Below are 25,982 nucleotides of genomic sequence, written 5' to 3' on the forward strand. Positions count from 1 at the left end.
ACCAAATATAAAATAAGTTAATTTTCCATTCATGGTTTTTATTCAATATATCTAAAATTTTTCGATGACCTAAAAAACTTTCCAGTTATATTTGGTTTGTTTGGTTTAAGTCATGTTATTGAGGTATAATTTATATACAGAAAATTCAGCTTTCTTAGTACACTTAAAAAAGGTTTTTTTGCATGGTAAAATACACATAATGTAAAATTTACCATCTTAACCATTTTTAAGTGTAAAATTAGATCTGTACACACTGTCAATGGTATTAAACACATTTATAATGTTGTGCATCCATCACCACCATCCAACTCCAGAACTCTTTTCATCTTGTAAAACTGAAACTCTATACCCATTAAACAATAATTTCCCAATCTCCCCCTACACTCTCCAGATCCTGGCAACCAAAGTTCTACTTTTTGTCTCCATGATTTTGACTATTCTAAGTACCTCTTAGAAGTGGAGTCATCCTTTGGTATTTGTCTTTTCGTGACTGGATTATTTCGCTTAGCATAATGTTCTCAGGGTTTATCCATGTTGTAGCATATGTCAGAATTTCCTTCATTTTTAGGCTAATAATATTCCATTGTATGTATATTCCACATTTTGCTTACCCATTCATACGTTGATGGACACTTGGGATGCTTCCAGGTTTTAGCCTTTGTGAGTAAGGTTGCTATGAACATGTATGTACAAATATGTTTTCAAGGCCCTGATTTCAATGTTTGGGGGTATACATCCAGAAGTGGAATTGCTGGATCATATGGTCATTCTATTTTTAATTTTTTGAGAGATGACCATAATGTTTTCCATAGCAACTGTACCATTTTACATTCCCACCAACAATACACAAGAGTTCCAATTTTTCCACACCCTTGTCAGCACTTGTCTGGTTTTTAATAGTAGCCATCCTAATGGATCTGAGGTAGTATCTCATTGTCATTTTGATTTCATTTCCCTAATGATCAGTGACGAGCAGTTTTTCATGTGCTTATTGGCCATTTGTATATCTTCTTTGGAGAAGTGGCTGTGGAAGTCATTTGCTCGATTTTTGAATTGGGTAGTTGGGGGTTCTTTTGTTGTTGAGTTTAGTAGTGTTTTGAATATATCCTGTGTATTAATCCTTTATCAGATATATGATTTGCAAATATTTTCTCCCATTCTCTGGGTTACTTTTTTACTCTGTTGATAGTGCCTTTAGATCCACAAAAATTTTAAATTTCCATGAAGTTCAGTTTGTCATTTGTTAATTGCCTGTACCTTTGATGTCATAGCCAAGAAATCATTGCCAAAACCAAGGTCGTACAGCTTTTGCCCTGTGTTTTTCATCTGAGAGTTTTGTAATTTTAGGTTTAATGTTTAAATCTTTGGTCTCTTTTGAGTTAGTTTTTGTATATGGTGTTAGGTAAGGGGCCAACTTCATTCATTTGTATGTGGATATCCAGTTTTCCCAGCATCATTTTTGAAAAGGCTATCCTTTCACCATTGAATGATCTTGACACCCTTGTCAAAAATCATTTGACCATATATGTGAGGGTTTGTTTCTGGGCTCCCTGTTCTATTTCATTGGTTTATAAGCCCTATTTGGGGTCCCTTGTGAGTCCATAAGAATTTTAGGATGAGTTTTTCAATTTTTGCAAAAGTCACTGGAGGGACAGTTTTGATGGATATGGGATTATTGGTTGACAGTTTTTTTTTTTTCTGTTAGCACTTTGAATATATCCGCTCACTGCCTTCTAGCCTCCAAAGTTTGTGATGTAAAATCTGCTGGTAGCCTTATTGAGGATCCCTTGTGTTTAGCAAATTAATTCTCTCTCTTTTCAAGATTGTTTTTATCTTCAGCTTTTGAAAGTTTAATTATGTGTCTCAGTGTGGGTCTCTTTGAATTCATCTTACTTGAAGTTTGTTGAGTTCCTTGGATGTTTCTATTCATGTCTCTAATCAAATTTGGGGAGTTTTCAGCCATTATTTCTTTAAATATTCTGTCTACTCTCTTCTTTCTCTTGTCCTGGGACTCCCACCATAGGTGTTTTGGTCCTCTTAATGGTGGTCCACAGGTCCCTTATTCTGTGTTCACTTTTCTTATATCTTTTTTCTTTCTGTTCTTCAAGCTTGATAATTTCCATTAGCCTATCCTCAAATTTGCTGATTCATTATCCTGCCTGATCAAGTCTGCCTTTGGATCCCTCTAGTACATTTTTCATTTCAGTTTTTGTACTTTTCAGCTCCAGAATTTCTTTTTGGTTTCTTTTTGGATTTTTTCTTCATCACCATTTTGTTCATGCATTGTTTTCTTGACCTTCTCCTCATCTTCCTTTAGTTCTTTTAGCATCTTTAAGATGATTGTTTTAAAGTACAGTAATCAAAACAGTATAGTGCTGGTACAAAAACAGAGACATAGATCAGCGGGACAGAATGGTGCACCCAGAAATAAACCCACAAACTTATGGCCAATTAATCTATGACAAAGGAGGCAAGAATATACTATGGAGAAAAGACATTCTCTTCAATAGGTGGTGTTGGGAAAACTGGACAGCTACATGTAAAAGAATGGAATTGGAACATTTTCTAACACCACATACAAAAATAAACTCAAAATGGATTAATGTCCTAGGGGCTTCCTAGGTGACGCAGTGGTTAAGAATCCTCCTGCTGCGCGCGCTTCCTCGGGCACGCGCGCACGGAGGGGGCGATGGCCGCGGTGACGCTGCTTGCGCCGGCGGGTGGCGGCGCGTGAGGCGCGCGATTCCCGGTGTCTTGGGAGCAGTGCCCCGGCCCCCGCCGCTCCTGCCGCCGCCATGTCGGGCCGGTCGGGCCGGGCCGAGACCCGCAGCCGGGCCAAGGATGCCATCAAGAAGGTGATGGCTGCCATCGAGAAAGTGCGGAAATGGGAGAAAAAGATGAAAATAGCAACCAGAGTTCCGTGTCTGATGTCTATCAGCTCAAGGTGGACAGCAGCACCAACTCGAGCCCCAGCCCCCAGCAGAGCGAGTCCCTGAGCCCAGCGCACACCTCCGACTTCCGCACAGATGACTCCCAGCCCCCCACCCTGGGCCAGGAGATCCTTGAGGAGCCCTCCCTGCCTGCCTCAGAAGTTGCTGATGAACCTCCCACCCTCACGAAGGAAGAGCCGGTTCCATTAGAGACACAGATTGCTGAGGAAGAGGAAGACTCAGGTGCCCCTCCCCTGAAACGCTTCTGTGTGGACCAACCCGCAGTGCCGCAGACAGTGTCGGAAAGCTAGCACCAACCTGGCGCCTTTCGCCTCCTGGCCCCATGCCTCTATTTATTGCATTCTGGTTCTGGCTGTGCTGTGTTGCTGGGGTGAGGGCAAGCACTGGGGTCCAGAGCCTGCACATAGAAGCCTTCTGGGCTAGAAGGCTGACATAGGACTTGGGGTCGTAGTAGCATCTTCCCGTCCCTGGCACCTGTGTCTGCTTGATCCTGAGAAGAGGAGCACTCCTGTCCTTTCTGCACCCCAGGTGGCTGGAGCACCAGCCACTTCAGGGTTCATCTGTCACCTCCAGGTAGTAGTCTCTGCTCCAGAACCTTTGGACCGAGCTGCTGGTGCTTCTACAAGAGGAAAGAGATGTGGAAGGCACCCTCTAGAGAAGAGAGTGCCCAGGGCTTACTTGAATGGAGACTGTAGATTCGTGGACTTTCCCATAGGGCTAGGGGCCCTGTAGGCTGCTGTTGGAGAATGCCTGAGTAGACTCTGGAGGGAAGGGAAGGGCTTTTCTCCACACGAGGGAAGAAAAGTCCACGTGTATTTCTTGCTGTCCTGACACTTCTGCCCATTTCTGAGGTTATCCTGCCTCTCATGGGCTCTCTGGCTGCTGACAGTCCTTTGTCCCCCACTGTAACCATCCCCTTCCCCCAACACAAACACGCACGCAGCTTTTGCTGTTTCCACCTGGACATTTCATCACATCCCCTGCCTCCCGCCATGGTCCCCAGCACTCCTGCCACAAACTCTGCCCCAGCGAGAACTTGAGGTTCTGACAACAGTACCCATCCCCACAGTACTCCTTCAGCTCAGACTTTCTAGAAAGTTCCCTTTTCTTTGAAATCTGCATGTGTAATTGAACCTTGTGATTTTATTTTTTGTTTCAAAAAAGTTTAAGAAAATGGAAATGGGCAACAGTGAGTGAAGACATATTTTAGCACTGAATAGAATATTTTTTAAAATTAAACTATTTGAAATATGAAAAAAAAAAAAAAAAAGAATCCTCCTGCTAATGCAGGGGACACTGGTTCGATCCCTGCTCCAGGAAGATCCCACATGCCGCAGAGTGGCTAAGCCTGTGTGCCACAACTATTGAGCCTGCACTTTAGAGCCCGTGAGCCACAACTATTGAGCCCATGTGCTGCAACTACTAAAGCCCATGTGCCTAGAGCCCATGCTCTACAACAAGAGAAGCCACAGCAATGAGGAGCCCGCACACCACAACAAAGAGTAGCCTCCACTCACCGCAGCTAAAGAAAGCCCGCACACAGCAAAAAAAAAAGACCCAACACAGCCAATTAAATAAATACATAAATAAATAAATAAACACATAAATAAATAAATAAATAAATTTATTTTTTTAAAAAATGGATTAATGTCCTAAAAGTAAGGCCAGAAATCATAAAAATCCTAGAAAAAATATAGGCAGAACACTCTGACAAAAAAAAGTAGCAACATTTTTTAAAATCTTCCTCCTAAAGCAAAGAAAATAAAAGCAGAAGTAAACAAAGGGAACCTAATTTAACCTAAAATCTTTTTCACAGCAAGAGAAACCATTGACAAAACAGAAAGACAACCTACTGAAAGGGAGAAAGTATTTGCAAATGGTATGACCAGTAAGGGGTTAATATCTGAAATATGTAAACAGCTTATGCAATTCAACATCAAAAAAAAAAAAAGAAAAACAACTTAGGTTAAAAAATTGGCAAAAACATGAATAGACATTTTTCCAGAGAATATATACAGATGGCCAACAGGCACATGAAAAAGGTGCTCAACATCGTTAAACATCAGAGAAATGCAAATTAAAACCACAGTGAGTTATCATCTCACACCTCTCAGAATGGCTGTAATCAAAAAGAACCATAAATAACAAATGTTGGTGAGGATGTGGAGAAAAAGGAACCCTTATACACTGGTGGTATGAATGTAAACTGGTACAGTCAGTTTAGAAAACAGTAAGGAGGTTTCTCAGAAAAACTAAAAATAGAATTACCATATGACCCAGGAATTCCAATCCTGAGTATTTATCAAAAAGAAAACAAAACAAAACTCTGAAAATACTAATTCATAAAGATACACAGCTCCCAATGTTTATAGCAGTATTATTTATAATTGCCAAGATATGGAAGCAACCTAAGTGTCCATCAACAGATGAATGGTTAAAGAAGATATATACAATGGAACACTACTCAGCCATAAAAAGAATGAAATTTTGCCATATGCAACAACATGAATGGACTTGGAAGGTATTATGCTTAGTGAAAAAAGTCAGAGAAAGACAAATACTGGATGATATCACCTCAGGTGGAATCTAAAAAGTAAAACTAGTGAGTATAACAAAAAAACAGTGTCAGATATTGAAAACAAACTAGTGGTTACCAGTGGGTAGAGGGAAGAGGGGAGTGGCAAGATAGGTATGGGGCTTAAGAGGTACAAACTACTAGATATAAAATAAATAAGCTATAACGATACATAGTACAATGCAGAGAATATAGCCAATATTTTATAATAACTTTAAATGGAATATAACCTTTAAAAATTGTGAATATGTTGTACACCTGAAACATATAATATTGTACATCAACTGTATTTCAATAAAAAAAGATATCAACCCTTTAAAAACAAAAAGATGATTGTTTTAAAGTCTTTGTCTAGTAGATCTGCCATCAGGTCTTTTTCAGGACGGTTTCTTTTGATTTTTTTTTCCTTTGAGTGGGGCATACTTTGTTTCTTTGTATGCCTTGTGATTTTTTGTTAAAAACTGGACATTTGAATCTAATAATGTGGTATCTCTGGAAATTAGATTCTCTTCTTCCCCAGGGTTTGCTGGGGGATTTTAATTGTTTTTGTTTATTGTTCTTGTTTTTCTGATTGTTGTAGGCTGTCTCTGTGCCAAGTATTAACCTGAGGTATAAACTTACGGTCTTCTTGGGTCTTTTCAGAGCCTGTGCCTTTCCCTGGGCATGTGTGGTCACTTTGTAATTTTCTCCTGATATGCACTTGCTTTCAAATGTCCTAGTCTTTAATGTCTGGCTCCCAAAAGGGGAGAAAGAGAAAAATGAAGAGCATTGATTCTTTAAATCCCCTGGAAATAACTTTGACTGGAGGGGGAAGGCATGAACAATGGTTGAGGTACAACAACAATAGCCACCCTCCTCTTTGTTCACACCTTTGTGTTTAGAAACAGCATTCCATGATCAAAGCACAGAACCCCAATTTTTGGAGCACAGGGTCCTTTTTGCCCACTCTGGCTCCTGTAAGCTGTGTGCAAACTGCCCCAGGAACATGTGCACAGCTGCCTGCCACCAGGGATGGGAGTTGGGGGTTGGATAGCAACTATTTTGCTAAGAGCTACAGCTTAGTATTCATGTCTTCCCCTGGAAGTTGCAAACCTTTAATAGATTCCAAAGTTCCAAAATGGTTACATTAGAAAGATTCTGCCAGTTCAGTTGTTGTGTAGGTGGGGAGATGGATATCTGATGCTTCCTACTTGGCCATCTTCCCAGAATCCTCTCCTCTGATTTGTTACTTATCTAAAACACTTTTTTTTCACAAATGAAAAAAAAACTTTAAAAAATAATAGTTTAAAGCCTTTTTTTAATACTGCAGTGGGCTAGTCGTGGGGGGTGGGAGATAATTTTATGTTTAAAACAAATTTCTAAATTGAGAGTATTGGCACAAATGAATCAAGCTAATCTTATTTGGTAGACATTTTTAGGAATACAGATTTGTTGATAGGGAAGTTGGAATAGAACCATCAATCTGTGTGGTATGTTTTCTTAGTAAAAGCCAAACTCTTTGTTTTTGTTTCACAGACAATTGTGGCTATTAACAAAGACCCAGAAGCTCCAATTTTTCAAGTGGCAGATTATGGAATAGTTGCAGATTTATTTAAGGTAAGTTGCCCTTGAGAGTGATGGCTGTTATCTAGGTTGTCATCCAAGCCCCTCTAGGAGTTGTTCAGGGAGGAAGCTATTATAGGAAAACATTGTGTGTTTGTGTATCTGTCTGTGTATGTATATATTAATATATTTATACAATTTTGAACTACTTAAAGTGAAGAGTTGTTCTGCTTAATATATGATGTTTATATAGAACATTATAACTTTCCCTTTAAAAAGTCCATATTGTCTTTCAGACATCCACATGGCTCTTGGCATCTCATATGCTAAGTTAGTACGCAATGTGAAATGACTCAAGTAATTATAACCTAGAACAATAGTAAAGAAATTCACATCATAATCCCTCATTCAGAGATTTACTAGTGATGCTATAGCTTTTCAGGGGATGAGTGGGCACTCAAGTCCACTTTATCAGCTCAACAAATATGCTCTACTTGCTGTGTTTGAGAGTCAAAGGCCTTCCTAATAGTGACAACTGTAGGGAAGAACACTTATTTCCCGCTCCTCACACTCTTCATTTTTTTTTGAGTGTTCTTTCTACTATGCTACCACCCCTGTATTTGCCCTGTCCGTGAGAGAATTACTTTAGTGATATTGTTGAGCACCTGATATTCATTTGGCCACATTTAAAGATCATAGCTTATTCATGGCCTAGCCTCTTTTTTGTCCCTCAGGGCCTGTCTACAAGCTCCCAGGTTAACTTGTGCAGAAATCACTCGTGTAGGAATTGAGGCTCTGAAAGTGGCATCTAACCCAGAGTTTACTGGAGTGAGGAACCCCTCGCATAGAACTATAGCGAGCTACTGTGGGCCTTAATGGAGAGGCTGCAGCCTGAGAACAGAGCCAAGGGTGGTCTCCCCAGCCAGAGGATTGGCCCGTTACCATGGCTTCTCTGGCACTGTGTATGGCCCAGATGGACTAATGAGTGCACTTTGAGAGCACATCTGTATTTTGAAGTGTATTGTGTTCATGCTCAGTGAAGGATGGGCCCTTCAAATACTCAGTAATGGCCCAGACTGTATGCAGAGACTAGAATGGAACTATTGCCCTGGGTCAGCATACTGTCTTTCTCTTTGAACCTCCCCCTCAAAAGAGCCTATATCTTGCATAGGAAAAATACAGCCCCTCTTCTGTGTTCTTGGGGTTCTGTATCTGAAATTTAGGGTTTAGGTAGGTTAGCTGCTCCTGTGACCTGGCCCAGCTATGTAAGAACAGACAATAGTGGCAGTCATTTGACCAAGATATCCCAGTGCAAAGAAAAGTTAGTATGAGAAAGGTAAATGTTTTTGTATTTCTGTAAATAATACCTTTGTTCAAGTAGAAAGCCTTTGGTTCCAGTGAGATAGATTTAATTTAAAAATGAAATTAAACACATTCTGAACCCTAACTGTGTATCACATTGACATGTTTACAAACAGATATCTATTGTAGTTGCCTTTTGTTTCCTGAAGAGAATATTTTATTTAATTAATTTATTTACTTTAAAATATTTATTTATTTATTTATTTATTTATTTAGGCTGCTCCGGGTCTTAGTTGTGGCATGCAGAATTCTTAGTAGCGGCCTGTGAACTCTTTAGTTGTGATGTGCATGCAGGATCTAGTTCCCTGACCAAGGATCAAACCCAGGCCCCCTGCATTGGGAGCACAGAGTCTTGCTCACTGGACCACCAGGGAAGTCCCAAGAATATTTTAATAAGTTTATAAGTAATTTTGTTTATTTTAAGGTATGTTTTTCTGTCTGCTTGTGTACTGTGTATTGCTACTCACATGCAGGGCTTACTTGATAAAAGAATGGAGTGTTAAACAGTTGGAAATTTGTGATGTTCATACTGTGGACACCTGCCTTGGGACAGAAGCATCTTTGTAGCAGAAATAGATGCAATGGTGTCCCATGCATAAGGGCAGTTCCCAGGTTTAACATGGAAGAGTGTATGTGTCTATGTTTGTGTGTGTGTGCGTGCATGCATGCATGTGCATGCTCAAAGAGATACCTTATTGAGAGTCCTAGGGGAGTAAAAGTGGAAAGGGACCTCAAAAATCATCCAGTCAGCTGATTTCTAACCTGAGATTCTCAAGCTATTTTTGGTATTTTAAGAAGTGCACTTTTGGGACTTCCCTGGTGGTCCAGTCGTTAAGAATATGCCTTCCAATGCAAGGAACGTGGGTTCAGTTCCTGGTCAGGAAACTAAGATACCACAGGCTGTGGGACAACTAAGCCTGCGAGCCACAGCTACTGAGCCCGCGTGCCCTGGAGCCCGTGTGCCACAACTAGGGAGAAGGCTGCATGCCACAACAAAAGATCCTGCATGCCACAACGAAGATCCTGCATGCCACAACTAAGACCTGACACAGCCAAATAAATGAATATTTTTTAAAGCACACTTTTAAATTTTTTTTGAATTTTTTTATTGCGATAACATTGGTTTATAACATTATATGTTTCATGTGTACAACATTATATTTCTACTTCTGTATACCCTACAGCATGCTGACCACCAAAAATTTAGTTTCTACCTATCACCATGCAGTTGATCCCCTCTCATTGCACCCTACCCCCAGCCCCTTCCCCTCTGGTAACCACTACTCTGTTCTCTGTGTTCTACGTGTTTGTTTTTATTTGGTGTGTTCATTTACTTTGTTTTGGGGGGAGGGTAGTTTTTTATTTTCCACGTGAGTGGAATTGTCTTTCTTCTTCTGATTTATTTCACTTAGCATAATACTGTCAGGGTCCATCCATGTTGTCACAAATGGCAAGATTTCATCTTTTTTTTATGGCTGAATAGTATTCCATGTATCTGTATACACCATCTTCTTTATCCATTCACCCATTGATGGCCACTTAGGTTGTTGCCATATCTTGGCTATTGTAAATATGGCTGCAGTGAACTTAGGAGTCTATATATATATATACATATATATATTTAAACTTTTAATTTTATATTGGAGTATAGCTGATTAACAATGTTGTGATAGTTTCAGGTGCACAGCAAAGCGACTCAGCCATACATATACATGTATCCATTCTCCCCCAAAGTTCCCTCCCATCCAGGCTGCCACATAACATTGAACAGAGTTCCCTGTGCTATACAGTAGGCCCTTGTTGGTTATCCATTTTAAATACCATGTATCTTTTCAAGTTAATGTTTTTGTATTCTTTGGAATACAGGAATAGGATAGCTGGTTCATGTGGTATTTCTGTTCTTAATTTTTCAAGGAATCTCCATACTTTTTTCCATAATGACTCTGCCAGATTACATTCCCACCAACAGTGCACAAAGGTTCCCTTTTCTCCAGTTCCTCACCAACACTTGTTATTTCTTGCCTTTTTGATAATAGTCATTCTAACAGAAATGAGGTGATACTGCATTGTGGTTTGGATTTGCAAGTCCCTAATAATTAGTGATGTTGAACATCTTTTCATGTGCCTGTTGGCCATCTGTATGTCTTCTTTGGAGAAATGTCTATTCAGCTCCTCTGTCCATTTTTTAATCAGAGTGTTTGTTTTGTTGTTGAGGTGTATGAGTTCTTTACATATTTTGGATATTAACCTCTTATCAAATATATGATTTGGAGATATCTTCTCTTGTATCATAGATTGTCTTTCCATTTTGTTGATGACTTCCTTTGCCATGCAGAAGCTTTTTAGTTTGCCATTTGTTTATTTTTGATTTTGTTTGCCTTGCCTGAGGAGACATCTGGAAGGTGTTGCTAAGACTGATATCAGAGAGCATACTGCCTATGTTTTCTTTTAGGAGTTCTATGGTTTTACTTCTTACATTGAAGTATTTGATCTATATTGAGTTGATTTTTGTGTGTGGCATGGTCTAATTTCATTTTTTTGCTTGTGACTGTCCAGTTTTCCCAGCACCATTTATAGAAGAGAGTTCTTTCTCCATTGTATGTTCTTTGTTCCTTTATTACAAATTAATTTTCTATATATGTGTGGGTTTATTTCTGGGCTGTCTCTTCTCTTCCATTGATCTGTGTATCTGTTTTTCTGCCAGTACCATGCTGTTTTGATTACTGTGGCTTTGTTATATAGTTTGAAGTCAGAGAGTGTGATACGTCCAGCTTTGTTCTTTTTTGTCAGAATTGTTTTGGCTTTTGGGCTTTTATGGTTCCATGTAAATTTTAGAATTTTTTTTTTCTATTTCTGTGAAAAATGTCCTTGGGATTTTGATAGGGATTGCGTTACATCTGTAGATTGCTTTGGGCAGTATCAACATTTTAACAATGTTAATTAGTCCAATCTATGAGCATGGGATATCTTTTCATTTATTTATGTCTTCTTCAGTTTCTTTCAACAGTGTCTTACAGTTTTCAGTGTACAGGTCTTTCACTTCCTTGGTTAAATACATTCCTGGGCATTTTGTTCTTTTTGTTGTGATTGTAAATGGGATTGTTATCTTAATTTCTCTCTCTGCTAGTTCATTGGTAGCACGTAGAAACGCAGCAGATTTTTGTATGTTGATTTTGAACTCTACAGCTTTGCTGTATTCATTTATTACTTCTTATAGGTTTTTGGTGGAATCTTTAGGATTTTCCATATATCAAATTATGCCATCCAGAAATGGTGACATTTTTACTTCTTCCTTTCCAATTTGTATGCCTTTTATGTCTTTTTCTTGTCTAATTGCTCAAGCTAGGACTTCTAATACTATGTTGAGTAAGAGTGGTGAGAGTGGACATCCTTGTCTTGTTCCTGATTTTAGAGGGTTAACTTTCAGTTTTTCACCACTGAGTGTCATGTTAGTGGGTTTGATATCTATGACCTTTATTATGTTGAAGTACATTCTTTCTGTACCCACTTAATTGAGAGATTTTACCATAAATAGATGTTGAATCTTGTCAAGTGCTTTTTCTGCATCTACTGAGATGATCATATGGTTTTTATCCTTCATTTTGTTAATGTTGTGTGTCACGTTAATAGATTTGCAAATGTTGAACCATCCTTACATTCCTGGAATAGCCCCCATTTGATCATGGTGTGTGATCCTTCTAATGTATTGTTAGATTTGGTTTGTTAATATTTTGTTGAGGATTTTTCATTTATATTCATCAGAGATATTGGCCTGTAATTTTCTTTTTGTGTGTGTTGTCTTTGCCTTGGTTTTGTATCAGGATGATGTTGGCTTCATAAAATGAGTTAGGAAACATTCCCTCTTCAGTTTTTTGGAATAGTTTGAGAAGGGTGGGTATTAAATCTTCTTTGAATGTTTAGTAGAATTCACCTGTGAGACCATCAGTTTCTGAACTTCTCTGTTTGGGGGAGCTTTTGATTACTGTTTCAATCTCTGTACTAGTGATTGGTCTAGTCACAGTCTCTATTTTTTCATGATTTAGTCTTGAAAAGTTCTATGATTCTAAGAATTTGTCCACTTCTTCTAGGTTGTCCAATTTGTTGCTGTATAGCTGTTCATAATATTCTCTTATAATCCTTTGTATTTTTGTGGTACCCATTGTTATTTCTCCTCTTTTGTTGATTTTCTTTATCAGAGCCTTCTTTTTTTCTTGATGAGTCTAGCTAATAGTTTGTCAATTTTATCTTTTTGAAGAACTAGCTCTTAGTTTCACCAATCTTCTCTATCATCTTTTTAGTCTCTATTTCATTTATTTCTGCTCTGATCTTTATTATTTCCTTCTTTCTACTGACTTTGGGCTTTGTTTGTTCTTTTTCTGGTTCCTTTAGGTGTGAGATTAGATTGTTTGAGATTTTTCTTGTTTCTTGAAGTAAGCTTGTGTTGCTGTAAGCTTCCCTCTCAGTACTGCTTTTTCTCCATTCCATAAATTTTATGTCATATTTTCATTTACTTTTGTCTTCAGGTAATTTTTTATTTCTCCTTTGACTTCCTCATTAGCCCAATAGTTGTTCAGTAGCATGTTGTTCATTCTGCACATTTTTTGTGACTTTGCAGGTTTCTTCTTACAGTTGATTTCTAGATTCATACCATTATGATCAGAAAAGATGCTTGATATGATTTCAGTCTTCTTAAATGTATTGAGACTTGTTTTGTGCCCCAGCATGTGGTCTATCTTTGAGAAAGTTCGTTGTACACTTGAGAATAATGTGTATTCTGCTGCATTTGGATGACATGTTCTATACAGATCTATCACATCAAGTCTAATGTTTCATTTAAGGCTTTTCTTTCCTTATTGACTTTCTGTCCGAATTATCTATTGGTTGATGTAAGTGGGATCTCCTACTATTACTGTGTTACTGTCAGTTTCCCCCTGTAGGTCTGTTAATGGTTGTTTTATATATTTTGGTGCATAAATGTTAATAAATTGTGTCTTCTTATGAATTGTCTCTTTTTCATTATATATTGTCCATTTTTGTCTCTTGTTAACTTTTTTGTCTTAAAGTCTTTTTGTCTGATATGAGCATAGCTACACTTGCTTTCTTTTGGCTGCCATTTGCTTGGAGTATCTTTCATGCCTTAAGAAGTCATAATTTTTATTTGTCTTTAGCTAGAATTAAGGTAGTGTCTATCTCATGTTGCTCAGAAGTTCTGAAGCACGATTATATATGCCTTTGATTAATGCAAAGTGAGAAAGTTAATCAGCCCTTAAAAATACAGTCTGGAGAAAAACTAGTTAAGAAGATACTAAAAATTTTACTTGAGTTGCAGCCTCCCATTTATTACTGTATGAGTAGCATGCAGGGTATATCCTTCTTAAGTTGTCTGTTTCCCAGGGAGATGTAATTCGGGGAAGTTGCTCAGCAAGTTATTGGCACGACTAAACCAGGCTTCTGATTTTGTTCTTTTTCTCATCACTCTGCCTTTCTAGCTCATCAGGTACCACAGCTGGGTGGTTCACCACTACTCCTGTACCTTAGATAAGTTGCAGTAAATAGAACCACATCTTTGACAGACTAGCAGCCAAGGCAGAACTAGACAGAAACCAAATTGTTTTCTCAGTTGACATCAGAATGAGTGTAACGCAGATGAATATTATAGTAATTCTGACAGAAGAGGAGACAGGGTGGCTTAGTGAATAATACTTCTCACTGGAGCCACCCTCTGTCTTTAAAAATTAAATATTTAAAGGTATAACAATTTTAAAAATACAATTATGCAAATTATGAAAGAAAATTATTATCTATTTGGGATTATGATCTTAAAATAACATCATAAGTCAAATAATAGCTGTGTAAAAAAGGGTTTTTTAGACCAAATTTTTAAAAATTGAATATTTCAAACTGTATCACATGTGAATTTAGCTATTAGACTAATAATTCTCTAAGGGATATTGTGTCCACCAAATTTCATCATGTCTGGAGTAAAAAATGTATATGCATAACTTTTTTTTTTAATATTCATCCTTTCACTTTACCCTGTAACAGTCATATGCGTGTTAAAGGGTGAAGAAAATATTTTTTTTCTTCACATGACAGAAATGACATGGTACGATAATTACAAGCTTCATTTCATATTCTGTCTTGAGCACATACTAATTAAATTATCTTAGCCAAGTTATTTAATCTTTCTGAATATAAGCTTTCTCATAGTAATATAAATATTACACTACCTTATAATGAGAATTAAATGAGATTATACTGCACCTAGTATAGTCTGTGTTAAATATTAGCCCACCTGTTTGTATTTCCTTCCATTCAGGTACATAGTAAGTGCTTATTTAATGGTAAATATTATAATCATAGGTAGAGTGGTAGGGCAGAGGACACCACCTGACTGGTAGTTTTGGTTTGCTTTTGTAATAGCTTTACTGAGATATAATTCGTATACCATAAAATTTACGCTTTTAAAATGTACAGTTTGGTGTGTTTTTTTTTTTTACTATATTCACAGAGTTATGCAGCCATAACTGCTGTCTAATTCTGGAACATTTTCATCACATTGAAAAGAAACCCCATACCCATTAGCAATCACTCCCTATTCACATCCTCCCCAGCCCCTGGCAGCAACTAATCTACTTTGTGTCTCTGTAGATTTGCCAGTCCTGGATATAGAATCATGTAATATATGGTCTTTTGTGGCTGGCTTCTTAGCATAATGTTTTAAAGGTTCACCATGTTGTAGCAGGTATAAGCACTTTATTCCTTTTTATTGCCAAGTAATACCCATTGTATGGATATGCCACAGTTTGTTTATCCATTCACCATTGATGGACTTTTGAGTTGTTTCCACTTTTTCTCTGTTGTAACTAGCACTGCCATGGGCATTCATGCATGAGTTTTTTGCACAGTTTCATCTTGTTTGGATATATATCTAGGAATGGGATTGCTGGTTCACTTTATAACTCTATTTTTAACATTTTGAAGACTGTCAGATTGTTTTATAAAGTGGCTGCCTCATTTTACCTTCCTACCAAATAATTTACAAGGGCCCCAATTTCTGCATGCACTCACTAACACTCGTCATTGTCTGTCTTTTATTATAGCCATCCTAATGGTTGTGAAGTGGTATCTTGTGATTTGGATTTGCATTTTTCTGATGACCAATGATATTAAGCGTTTTTCACGTGTGCTTTTTGGCCTTTTGTATATCTTCTTTAGAAAAATGCTTATCCAAGTCCTTTGTCCATTTTTAAATTGTCTTTTTGTTGAGTTGTAAGATTTCTTCATATATTCTCGTTGTTAAAGCCTTGTCAGACATACGATTTCTAAATATTTTCTTCCATTTCGTAGGTTGTCTTTTCACTTTCTTGATAATGTCATTTGACAAAAGTTTTTAATTTTGATAAAGTCCAATTCACCTAATTTTTTCTTTCATTGCTTATGTTTTGGACATTGTATCTAAGAAGCCATTGTCATGATCCAGGGTCTTCTAAGAGTTTTATGGTTTTAGCTCTTATAATTAGGTTGTTGATCCATGTTGAATTAATTTTTGGGTATGGTGTGAGGTGAAGGTCTGTTGTCATTCTTTTGCATGTGGATATCCAGTTGTCCATCTCTGTTGGAGAGACTTTAGTGTTCCCTCCTGTCTTTTTAAGAAGCTTTTTCACCTCTCCCAGCATAGGTATTCACTAGAGTCATTCTGATCCCATTACTGTCTCTGGAACCTGCAGTGTTTATCTCTGTTTGCCTCCTTGTTTTTTGCCCCAAATCTTTTTCTTCTCTTTGGTAATGTTTTGATTTTTCTTAGTCTGCACCAGTCTCAACTTTCCTCAGGACTGCTGAATTTGGAGCTTTTAAGTGATGTTTTTCTCATCCTCTTATGTTATGGTATAAGATGAGCACATTTCCAATTGGGTGGTTCATAGGCCTCTGGCTCTTCTCTCCAAATAGTGGGTGAAACTCTTTGTGGCCAGGAATCAGGCCTGAACTTCTTTATCTTCCATAGTGCTTATCCTGAGGAAATACTAGGTAAATGAGTGAAATATAGTCGTGCTGTGACTTTTATCAGTAGATTATCTTATTTTAAATATAAATTCACTCTCATTTGGTCTTATTGAATAGGGAGCTGCCTCTGCAGTATCTAAAATAGAATAAAAATAAGAATCCAGATCTTTCAGTGTGCTAAGACCATCAGATACTCAGTAAACTGAGTTGGCATGTTCTTTTTCTTAACTAAGGCATTGTGTGGTATGCTTGGAAAGTCTGAGGTTGATCTAATAAGAAGGGTATTCCAAAGGATGGAGAGAGAAAGACCCCTCAACCCTTTTGGGGGGAGTGTGGCAGGGGAACATTCTGTAAGGTTTTTAAAAACTCTGTGTTCTAAACCAAATTAATGTTTTATTTAAAAGAAGTTGGGCTCTAGCCTATTTTTCATGAAACACATAGGTCCCATATGAGGCTCGTTTAGCATGTCATCTGTGTGACTGGCATAAGCTCATGGTCTCTCCACCGAGGAAAGCTGGGAGAAATGGTGCCAGCGCTTAATGCTGCCCCTGAGCTAATGCCTGCTGGCTCCATGGTAAACATGGGCCTTTTAACAGGCTGGAGACAAAGTGACATTCGGAAGAAACAACATGTCGACAATTTCCTTAATAAATTTTGTACGAACACATTATTTCCACCTAATGGAAATGTAGCTCTCTTAAATAATTGAGAGGCTGTATTCATCAGTGGTGAGTTCAGCTGGGATCTTTGTGAGCTAGGGCAGTCGACAGCCCCTTGGAAGACAGAGTAATTGATATTTTACACAAGTGGCTCAGCGTGTTTTCAGGTGGGCTCTGTGTGACATTCCCCTGCAGTCCCCTCACGTACACTCCTCTGTTGTCCAGGCTGTCACAAAGCAGCTCCATACCGAAAGCTCCAGTTGCAGCCACTGGACTGCCAAGGCCAACGGTTAGCAATTAATCCTTTTTAAGATGGGAGCTAACTCGCCGTTTCCCTTACTGTGGTTTCTTACTGTGTCTGCTGACCAGCCACTGCATTAGCATAAGGCCTTGATTTTAATAAAGAGTGATGATGGGTAATATTCAGCATGCAGCCCATTTTTATGTGCCAGAAGATAGTAACATGTGCTAAGGAACAACAGCTACAGTGTTTGTTAAATAAATGATGAATGAACAATGAGAAAATAAGTACTAGAGGAGGTTGACAGGAGTCATGACTAAGCAAGAGACTCTGGTGTGGACTTTGAATGAAAGGCAGGAATGCAGTGAGGGAAGGAAGAATGCCAGGAAACACGAAGGTAAAAAATATACACTATTCTCAGCACAGACATGAAAAATTAGACTTCCTGTTTTCTGCGCTGCCTTTCTGAGGTTTAAAGTGTGTCAGCAAGGCTCCTAGGCCATGAGTGGGCTCTTGGCCCTGCCAGCCAGGTGTCCAAAGTGATCTCTCCCTCCCACAGTTTGTAGTTTGCCCATGGGTGGGAAGAGAGACTATAGGCGAATAGGGAGTTCCTGGGTGGGGGAGAGAAGGGGGCACTTTGTACCTCCGTAGTGATTCACCCTGTTTCTTTTGGCCTCTTTGTACTTCTTAAGGAGCTGTGACCATATTACAATGAAGACTCAAATTGCTTAATTACTTTTTTTTAAAATTTGCAGGTTGTTCCTGAGATGACTGAGCTATTGAAGAAAAAATGAGTCATGACCATATCTTAAGAAGGAAAATTGTATCAAAGTATATTCAGCTGAAATCATAGATTCAAGGCTAATATAACAATCATTGGAAAGCGTGGAGAGCTACATTTCATAATTTGAGGAAAAATTCTAACAGATGCCAGAATGCTTTTTTTATGGGGTTATTATTATGTTTCTTTTTAATTATTTGTGATTCAAAACAGTTATTTTTTGAACTTTTCTAGTTCTGTAATAAAATATATAATAAAACCTTTCCACAGCTTTGAAACTATTACCAGAAATATGCCTGTCTTGTAAAGGAAGAGAGAAAATTGAAAAAAAAAGAGCAAAAGTTAATTTATTATTTTTTCTTCGCCTGTGTTGTTCATGGAAGGCTCTGTGTTTTAGGCAAAATTGTAAACATGAATGTTCCCACCACCCTAATCAACATAATCTAGTTGTTAAGGGAACTGGATTGGGAAACTTTGAGTTAAGAAAGCATGGCCACAGAGTATGAATATTACCTTAACTATATGCTAGTCTTCCAAAAATCATAGCTAATATGACAAAAGTTGACCTGACTTACACCTGAAGCTGCTGAATGTATTTAGCTGGTCTGAGTTAATTTAATTTTCCATTTCATTTTAAGGTTTTGTCAGCTGATGGGACTTTTTGTCTATAAAGGAGAGGGAAGTAGAGAAGGAGGGGCTGCTTGGAGACAGTATGGCCTCTTATGCTAACAGATAGTTTGATACTATTGTAAACGTTTAAAGTCCTGCTCAGAGAATGCTCTGGCTTTTCTTTTACCCTCCTGGTGGCTTCCTTTGGGCTGTTGCAGAAAGCAGCCAGGCATGCAAGTTGGCCACATATGTGGTGAGCTCTGGCACTCTCCCTCTGCTGCCCAAGGTCATGGCTGAGGTTGAGATGTCACAAGGGGCCAGAAGCCAGTGTGAGTGCAGCCCCAAGAACAGAGGCTGGTGAGGCTTTGGCCAAGCCTGCAGGAAGGCGTGGGCAGGTATCTAGGGTCAGAGAAAGGCCAGGAGTCATCAGGCACGTTGAATGAAGAGAACTGCCACCCTGAAGCTGATCTGCGGAAGGTATATAGTTGACAAGGAAAACGGCAGGGAAGAGATAGGGAGTGACTAGTGATGCATAAGGGGAGGGAGCAGAGGGGCCAGCCAGTCCCTTTGTGTGGCCAGCCTGGGGTTGACCAGTCGAACCCTTTTTGATGTGTCATAATCACTTGCTGTGAAACAGTGGCATGTCTACCTTCTTTTAATGAGGTGAGAGGCGCAGCCAGGTGACGCTGTGTGTTAGAACTGCAGAATCCTAGATGCAGAGCTGGCTCAGCCCTCGTATACAGATGGGGATACTGAGGCACAGAGAAGAAGTGAAGGAGGTAAAGTGCCTTGCTCAAGGCCACCTAGTTTGAATCATCCTTGCATAAGTAATTCCCGTATCTTGTTGCTGTCTTTGGGTCTCTTCCGAAGGAAGCTAACCTTGCTCAGGGCCTTTTCCATTTACTCCTCCTCCCTGTTGGACACTGTAACTGGGGGACAGGAGAGACAGCAGAGGTGGTAGCTGCAGCGGTACCCCCAGTATGTATAGGCTGTGCTGGCTCATGGGGGACCATCCCAGGGGGTACCTGTTCGTGGCTCCTTGCCTCAGGGTTGTCTGGTCCTTTTCCCTTTTGGCTGCCTCCTACTGTGACAGCTCTCCCCCAGCTGTTCACTTAACTTACTGGGTACAGCTCCTTACCGTCATAATAGCATTAAGTATGACACTTATTCTATGTCAGGCACCATTCTGACACTTGACACGTATTAACCCCTTTCAGTCCTCATAATACCCTGTAAGATAGATGCTATTATCATCCCTGTTTTACAGATGAGGAAGCTGAGGCACAGAGGTTATATAACTTGCCCAAATTCAGACAGCTTATAAACGCGAGCCAGGATTTGAAAGCAGGAAGTTTGGCTTCAGAGCAGTGAGTTCACCAGCGTGTGCTTCTGCCTCGGCTCAAGGAACAGGGAGTCGCTGCACAGTTACCTCAGGTAACGGGCACTCAGTGCTTGGTGCTGGGTGGGTGGGACACACACTCAGGATCCTGGTTGAGGAGGAGAGTTGGTATTCTGGGCTTGTCTTTCCAGCAGGAATTTGTTCAACTCAAAAGCCCCTCTAAATGCCCCCTTAAAGTTTATCTTAAAAAGGCAGTTGTGTGAGATGGGGGCAAACTGTTAAAACTACCATACATGCCAGAAGGTGCTATTTGACATACCCTTTTTTTTTCTTGTGTTTTGTTGGAAACCAAGCTGTTAGTTCCAAATGACTGCCCCTGCATCTGGCTTGAGAACTCAGAATAGTAGCTCTGGAAGCAGTGTGGGGAAAGGTGTTAGGAGTAGCTTTCTTTCCTCCCTAGTTTTTTTGAGGTTTTTGGTTAACCTCATACAGCCCCTGGGAATTTGGTTAATTTGGCAGAACACAAAGTCCCTGAGAGGACAGAAGAATGCATGTAGAAAGGCAGCCCTGTGAGGGCAGAGCTGAGTAGGTCCTGGAGGCCATTTAGATCAAACAATCAACCTCCTTACTGTAGGACTGAGGCCCAGTGTCTGCTTTCCAGTAGTTGAGAAAGTACAGAGCCCAGCTTTTCCCTTGGTTCCGTGGTTTCTCAGCAGTACTGTGGGGGTATATTCCCTTCTGGGTTCCCTGGCTAACCCACCAGTTGTGCTGTGTGGGACTCTGGAGCAAACACCTGGAAATCTGGCCCAGCCACTGCTCTGAAGTAGCTTGTGGTCGTCTCGGGGGGAATACAAGCTGTTAGAGGCACAGCCCCTGCCCTCAAGATTTGTAGCTGCCAGAGAAGATGAGATGGGACACAAGTGGTGAGAAAAGCAGAGAGCATGTAGCCAGCATGAAGAATATGTATGGGGGGGCTCCCTCAGTGGGCCAGCTATGCCTATTCCTCGGGGGTGGAGGGGTTAATATTAGCATGTGGGGCAGAAGTAGAACAGATCAGAGCTCACATGGATGCTTGAGGCAGTGATGGGCGGAAACACAGGGCATCAGGAAAGGGGTTGAGGGTGGTAGGAAGTTAAGGGCAGATTGTGGAGGACACTGATAGGCTGGAGAGTTTGTCCTTTTTCTTCATTGGTCAGTGGTTCTCAAACTTTGCCCTCAAGGAATACTGCCATTTCAGGAGCTGGGCCAGGGATGGTACTGTGAAAGGTCTTTTCCTGATTTGCAGGAAAAATTAATAGAATTTCCCAATCCAAGTCCTTCTTGCATACTTTTTTCTAAAACTTTGGTTGCTGCTACATCTAGTCTTAAGAATATAAGCCGATTCCAAAGTGAATGAGCAGGTAACAAGTGGATGTTCACCGAGGAGGTCAGCAGCCACTGCCCCTCACAGCTTTTGTTTAGTGGACGTGGGTTGAATACTTTAAAAATGCTCTCTGCTAGTCGTGACTGTTCCTTGTTTATATCTTAGAATGGAACATGTCTGTATACCCAGTATGTTCCACAAAGAGCTGCATGACATCCTGAGGCCCTGCCACTTGAACAGGTCTTAAGAAGCATCCTCCTGGCAACAGCGAGACATTGACACATGTTGAGGAAGGCCTGTAACCTGATCTGGAGGAATAACGTAACCTAGAGGAATAAAATAACCTGGCAGTGTATTCAGGGCGGATGGAGGGAGGAGGAGAAGATGGAAGCGATTAGGAGGCTGTTGCAGGAATCCTCTGGCCTCATGCCCCGGATGGGTTTGGCCGAAAGCTCTTTGGGTACACAATGGGTCCCCTGAGGCTGTGGGAATGGGTCCGGTGCCGTGGGCGAGGCTGGCAGAGCGTGGGGCTCTTCCTCCCAGGATAGTGTGGGAGCCATGCTGCCGGCAGAGCCTGGGTGTGTCTGTACTGGGCTGGGGGGCTTTGAATGAAACCTCAGCTGTAAGTGCTCTCTTTGCTGTCTTTCTGAAAAGGATAGCTTGGTTGCGTTTCACGCTGCCTTTCACAGGGGTGAGAGGGGTTTTTGTTTTGGTCCACATAAAAGTGTACTTAAGAGGCTGGGAAACCCAGAGAACACTATTGATTATAACAGATGGATTTGGTTAGCTGTTGCTGAACTAAAGGAGACTTGACTGATAACCTTGTAAAAAGCCCATATAGGGTGATATATTGCCACAATTCATATAGCCCTTGGGTTTTCAAAATATTTTGTGGGAAACCCAAATGAAGAAGAGTTGCTGATAATCCTTGGTTTATAAAAGCACTTTCATGTAAGTTACACCAACAGAGGTGAAAAGGGTAGGAAACAGTGAAAAAGTCAGGCTCTCAGGAGAGGTGATTTGCCCCAGGGCGCAAAGCAGATGGTAGAGCTGGAACATAAACCAGAATTTTGGCAAATAGTACTTGTTAAGAACCTCGTAGGTGCGTTGTATACCCTTCTCTAATACAGTGATCCCCAAAGTGGGTACCATTACCCCTACTTTCTGGATGAAGAAATGGGCTGAGATTGGTAACCGAGCAGAGGCAGTCAGTGAGATGTGGAACCTGAGCAGACTCCAGGTCTGGAGAGCTTGGCCTCTGCACCGTACCGGCTGCCCCCCAGCATCTTCCAGCTTCTCCAGGACGCGATCCTCTGGTTTGCATTGCCTCAGAGCAGCAGGGTTGTTGTCAGAAGCATGGAAGAGTGATGGGATTAGGAATTTATTGGGAAGGAAGCTGGCGTTTACTTTCTTTGGTGCCCAGATTGGTGAGCAGTTAGGCCATGGTGAGGTTTTACTTGTCTGGGCTTCACTATCTACCTACCACAGCTGGTCACATGGTTAAAGGCAGCTTACTGCTGCCTTCTTGTGCACTCACGTCCAGCTTGGAGGGCTGTTTCCCTTCCCAGTGTGGGGCTGCATGGGGAACACTGGGGTCTGGGACCTGGGGACCACAGGAAGGGCTGAGCACTGAGTGGGCTGGTCACCAGGGCACTTGGGTTCTTGTCCTTGTTCTGATATGGTCTCAGAGGTACCCTGGTCACATTCCTTCTCCTTTTAGGCTTCATTTTCCTCATCTATAAAACGGCAAATTGTACTTGCTAATCTTCCAAGCTATCTTCAAGCTTTAACCTGTGTGAATGTGTTGGCAGATATCAAACAGCTTTGGTAAATGGAGACAGTAACCACTTTTGAGAGATTTTTATGCCCAAGATGCTATGCTGAGCACTTTACAGACATTATTTCATTTAAGCTTCATAACCCCACAAGGTATAGGATTATTCTCCCTTCTCCAGATGAGAAAACTGCAGCCTACAGAGCTTAAAACACTTTCCAAAGGATTCACAGCTGGTGAGTGGTGACCTTAGGCCAAAGTTGACTGTCAACCACATGCCAGTCCCTCTGAGTCCCTCTTTGGGAACACAGAGGATGTACCTAATCCTGCCTGACTGGGGCAGGCTGAAGTGGAGGGTAGCAAGATGAGACGGCTGAGCCAAGTTCAGGAGGACCAGGCAGAATCAACCCATCAAGAAATGTATCCCAGGCAAAAGGCCCAGCATGGACAAGAAGCACTAAGAACATGACAGACTCTGGACCCTAATCCCTCAGTCCCCTTTTAGCCTGATTCCTCCATTCTAAAACATTCCTTGCTGAGGGAAGCAGGGGGGTCTTTGTACTAGAATCTGGATTTGTTTTGCACACTGGCTATCTTTTGTGGCGCTTAGCAAACCCAGGTCCAAGAACCCCATGCCTCTTCTTTATGCAGTGGAGGTGGAGGTGAGCCTACCTAGTTATAAGGCCTAATTGATGTTGGGGAGGCTCCTAGAACACTTCGTGAAAGGTGCCCCGTAAATCTCAGACACTGAAGAATTCTGCCCCATTCATCACAGTGTTTAATGTCCTGATTGATCTCCAGGGTAGTCCATTTCATTTGCTTGTTTCAGGATGAATAGGCAGCCTGCTCCCCTATGCTATCGCCTGGGGCTCTGCATGACATTATGCCAGCCCTGTCTCTTTGGTAGCTTGCAATAAATTTAGCAGCAAATGTTCCATCATTTTCTTTGGATAATTAAATTAACTATTCACCAGGAGACAGTACTAAACTTTTCAGTGCTGGAGCAAAAAAAAAAAAAAGTGGTTATGAATTCATCACTCAGTTTATGCGATGGAAATGTAGGTTTTTGGCTTGTACTGGAGAAGGGAGAGGAAGGCAGATAAGGTGCCTCCTGTCTGGGCAACAACAGTTCTGTAACTGAGGGTGACTCCAGGGTCGTATTTACAGGGGAACCAGTGGGGATATACGAGCAGGATGAGCTCAGGAGGAACAGACAGTGCCTGGGCTGGCTGCTGGGGCTGGGGGTGAGGCACATGTCCTCTCAGCACCCATCTACCACCCTCCCCCCATCAAACAATCAGCAGCAACAAATGAAATAACTGAGCGTCTCCTGGGCAGCCTTCCCCAGAAGTGCTGAACGCGGGCAGGCAGCGAAACACCCCGGGCATCTATTATTAATAAGGATGGTTTCTGTTTGTGTCTCCCTTGAAACATTCTCAAAGGGCTTTCCCTTCCATTATGTCATTAGCTATCCCAGCAACCCCCATGGGGGTTGGGGAGGAGAGGACAAGAGTTATTATTCCTGCAGTACAGAGTGAGGAAGCAGGTCCAAGGATTCGCTTGGAGCCGTATAGCAACCCGGAACAGGGCTGGGCTGAGAATCCGGGGCTTTGGCACACCCTGTATGCACCATGGCATTTGAGGCGGAGGGTGGAGGTGGATGGTCCAGACTTTTCTCTAGCCCTGAGATGTCCTTTCAAAACCTGGGGTTAACAGCCCCCAGAGTTGTTGGGTATCCTTGTTAAGCAACTCTTTGCAAGTGTCCTACTGACTTGTTATAAGATACTTTCTTTTCAAGAAGGCTTCCTGAGACTCCTTATTTGAGGCTCTCCCCAGCTCACAGAGTGTACAGCCCCGCCTTTAGTCTCTTTAGAGACAAGGAAATTACACCAGAGAGGAACGCAGAGGTAGCCCCCGGACAAGAGCTTCAGTCAAGAGCTTGCAGTGTGAAAGGTGTTCCTGAGCTGAGAGTCATGGATGGAATGAACACCCACCAGCTGAAGAGAATTCCAGGCCACCAGCCTCTAATGGTACAGGGTCTGTGAAAAACTCCAGTCTGTGTGACTTGCTTTGAAAAACCAAGGGCTGGGTTGGAGGACTTGCCCAGGGCTGACTGGAGAAGGGCCAGTTGTGTCATTCAGGGAAGGCCTTACAGCTCCCCAGTCCTGGGTGGCTCTGGCCAAGCTGCCCCGGGGGCCGGCCACCAGCACCGCTGGCTCTGGGCCTTGTCTTTGCTGCCAGGTTTGGCATGTCAGGGTGGCACCCTGGCCACTGGATTGGCTCCTCTCCAGCGTGGCAAGGCAGAGCCTGGAGGCCGGCCCTGCGGGAGGGGCCACAGGGCTCTGCACAGAGGGTGGGCGGGTCCCTCCAGCCTTAGGGGCCTATATAGGCTTATTTTTCTCTCTCTGGCTCTCCCAACTGATGCCTGGTTTAATTCCATGCAGGTTGTTTCACCATATCCAGCATGGCATCTAACCCAGACAGACCTGGGTTTGAATCCTGCCACTAGTTTAGCTGTATGCCCTTTGGCAAGTCATTTAATTAGTCATTCTATGTCTGTTTTCTCCTCTGTGAAGCCGGGAAAACAGCACCCACTTTGCAAGGCTGTGATATAGAGGGAATGCTGCAGAGAGCACCCATCACAGCAGGAAATGAATAAATGGGAGACATTATTGTTATCAGCCTCTTGTTGGCTTATAGGAGACAGCAGCTGCTACCAGACCCTCCTCCCTTCTGGGAGAGCACCAGAGTGGGCTCTCTGAATGGGCTGATGAGCAAGGGG

At 41.3% G+C, this 25,982-nt stretch overlaps 2 protein-coding genes across 2 annotated transcripts in view; both read left to right on the forward strand.

The window, feature by feature from the left end:
• Nucleotides 1-18,392, forward strand: part of ETFA (electron transfer flavoprotein subunit alpha) — an 88,460-nt gene extending 70,068 nt beyond the window's left edge. Inside the window, exons 11-12 of the mRNA XM_057723495.1 lie at nucleotides 7,042-7,122; nucleotides 18,090-18,392. Of these exons, the coding sequence (XP_057579478.1) occupies nucleotides 7,042-7,122; nucleotides 18,090-18,128 (120 nt within the window). The 3' untranslated portion in view covers nucleotides 18,129-18,392. The remainder of the gene's footprint in view (nucleotides 1-7,041; nucleotides 7,123-18,089) is intronic.
• On the forward strand, nucleotides 2,796-4,524 carry LOC130845780 (B-cell CLL/lymphoma 7 protein family member B-like). The gene is made up of 2 exons (XM_057723496.1): nucleotides 2,796-2,920; nucleotides 2,956-4,524. Exons 1-2 carry the CDS (start codon nucleotides 2,796-2,798, stop codon nucleotides 3,239-3,241), a joined length of 411 nt encoding a protein of 136 aa, XP_057579479.1. The 3' UTR covers nucleotides 3,242-4,524.
• Nucleotides 18,393-25,982: the final 7,590 nt, after the last annotated feature.

The sequence above is a fragment of the Hippopotamus amphibius genome, chromosome 2, assembly GCF_030028045.1.
Source record: "Hippopotamus amphibius kiboko isolate mHipAmp2 chromosome 2, mHipAmp2.hap2, whole genome shotgun sequence".
In the NCBI taxonomy this organism is placed as follows: Eukaryota; Metazoa; Chordata; class Mammalia; order Artiodactyla; family Hippopotamidae; genus Hippopotamus; species Hippopotamus amphibius.

Coding starts and splice junctions, on each gene's coding strand:
- LOC130845780 (XM_057723496.1), top strand. CDS start 2,796: ATGTCGGGCCGGTCGGGCCGGGCCGAGACCCGCAGCCGGGCCAAGGAT. Junction 2,921..2,955: donor AAAATAGCAACCAGAGTTCC/GTGTCTGATGTC, acceptor GGTGGACAGCAG/CACCAACTCGAGCCCCAGCC.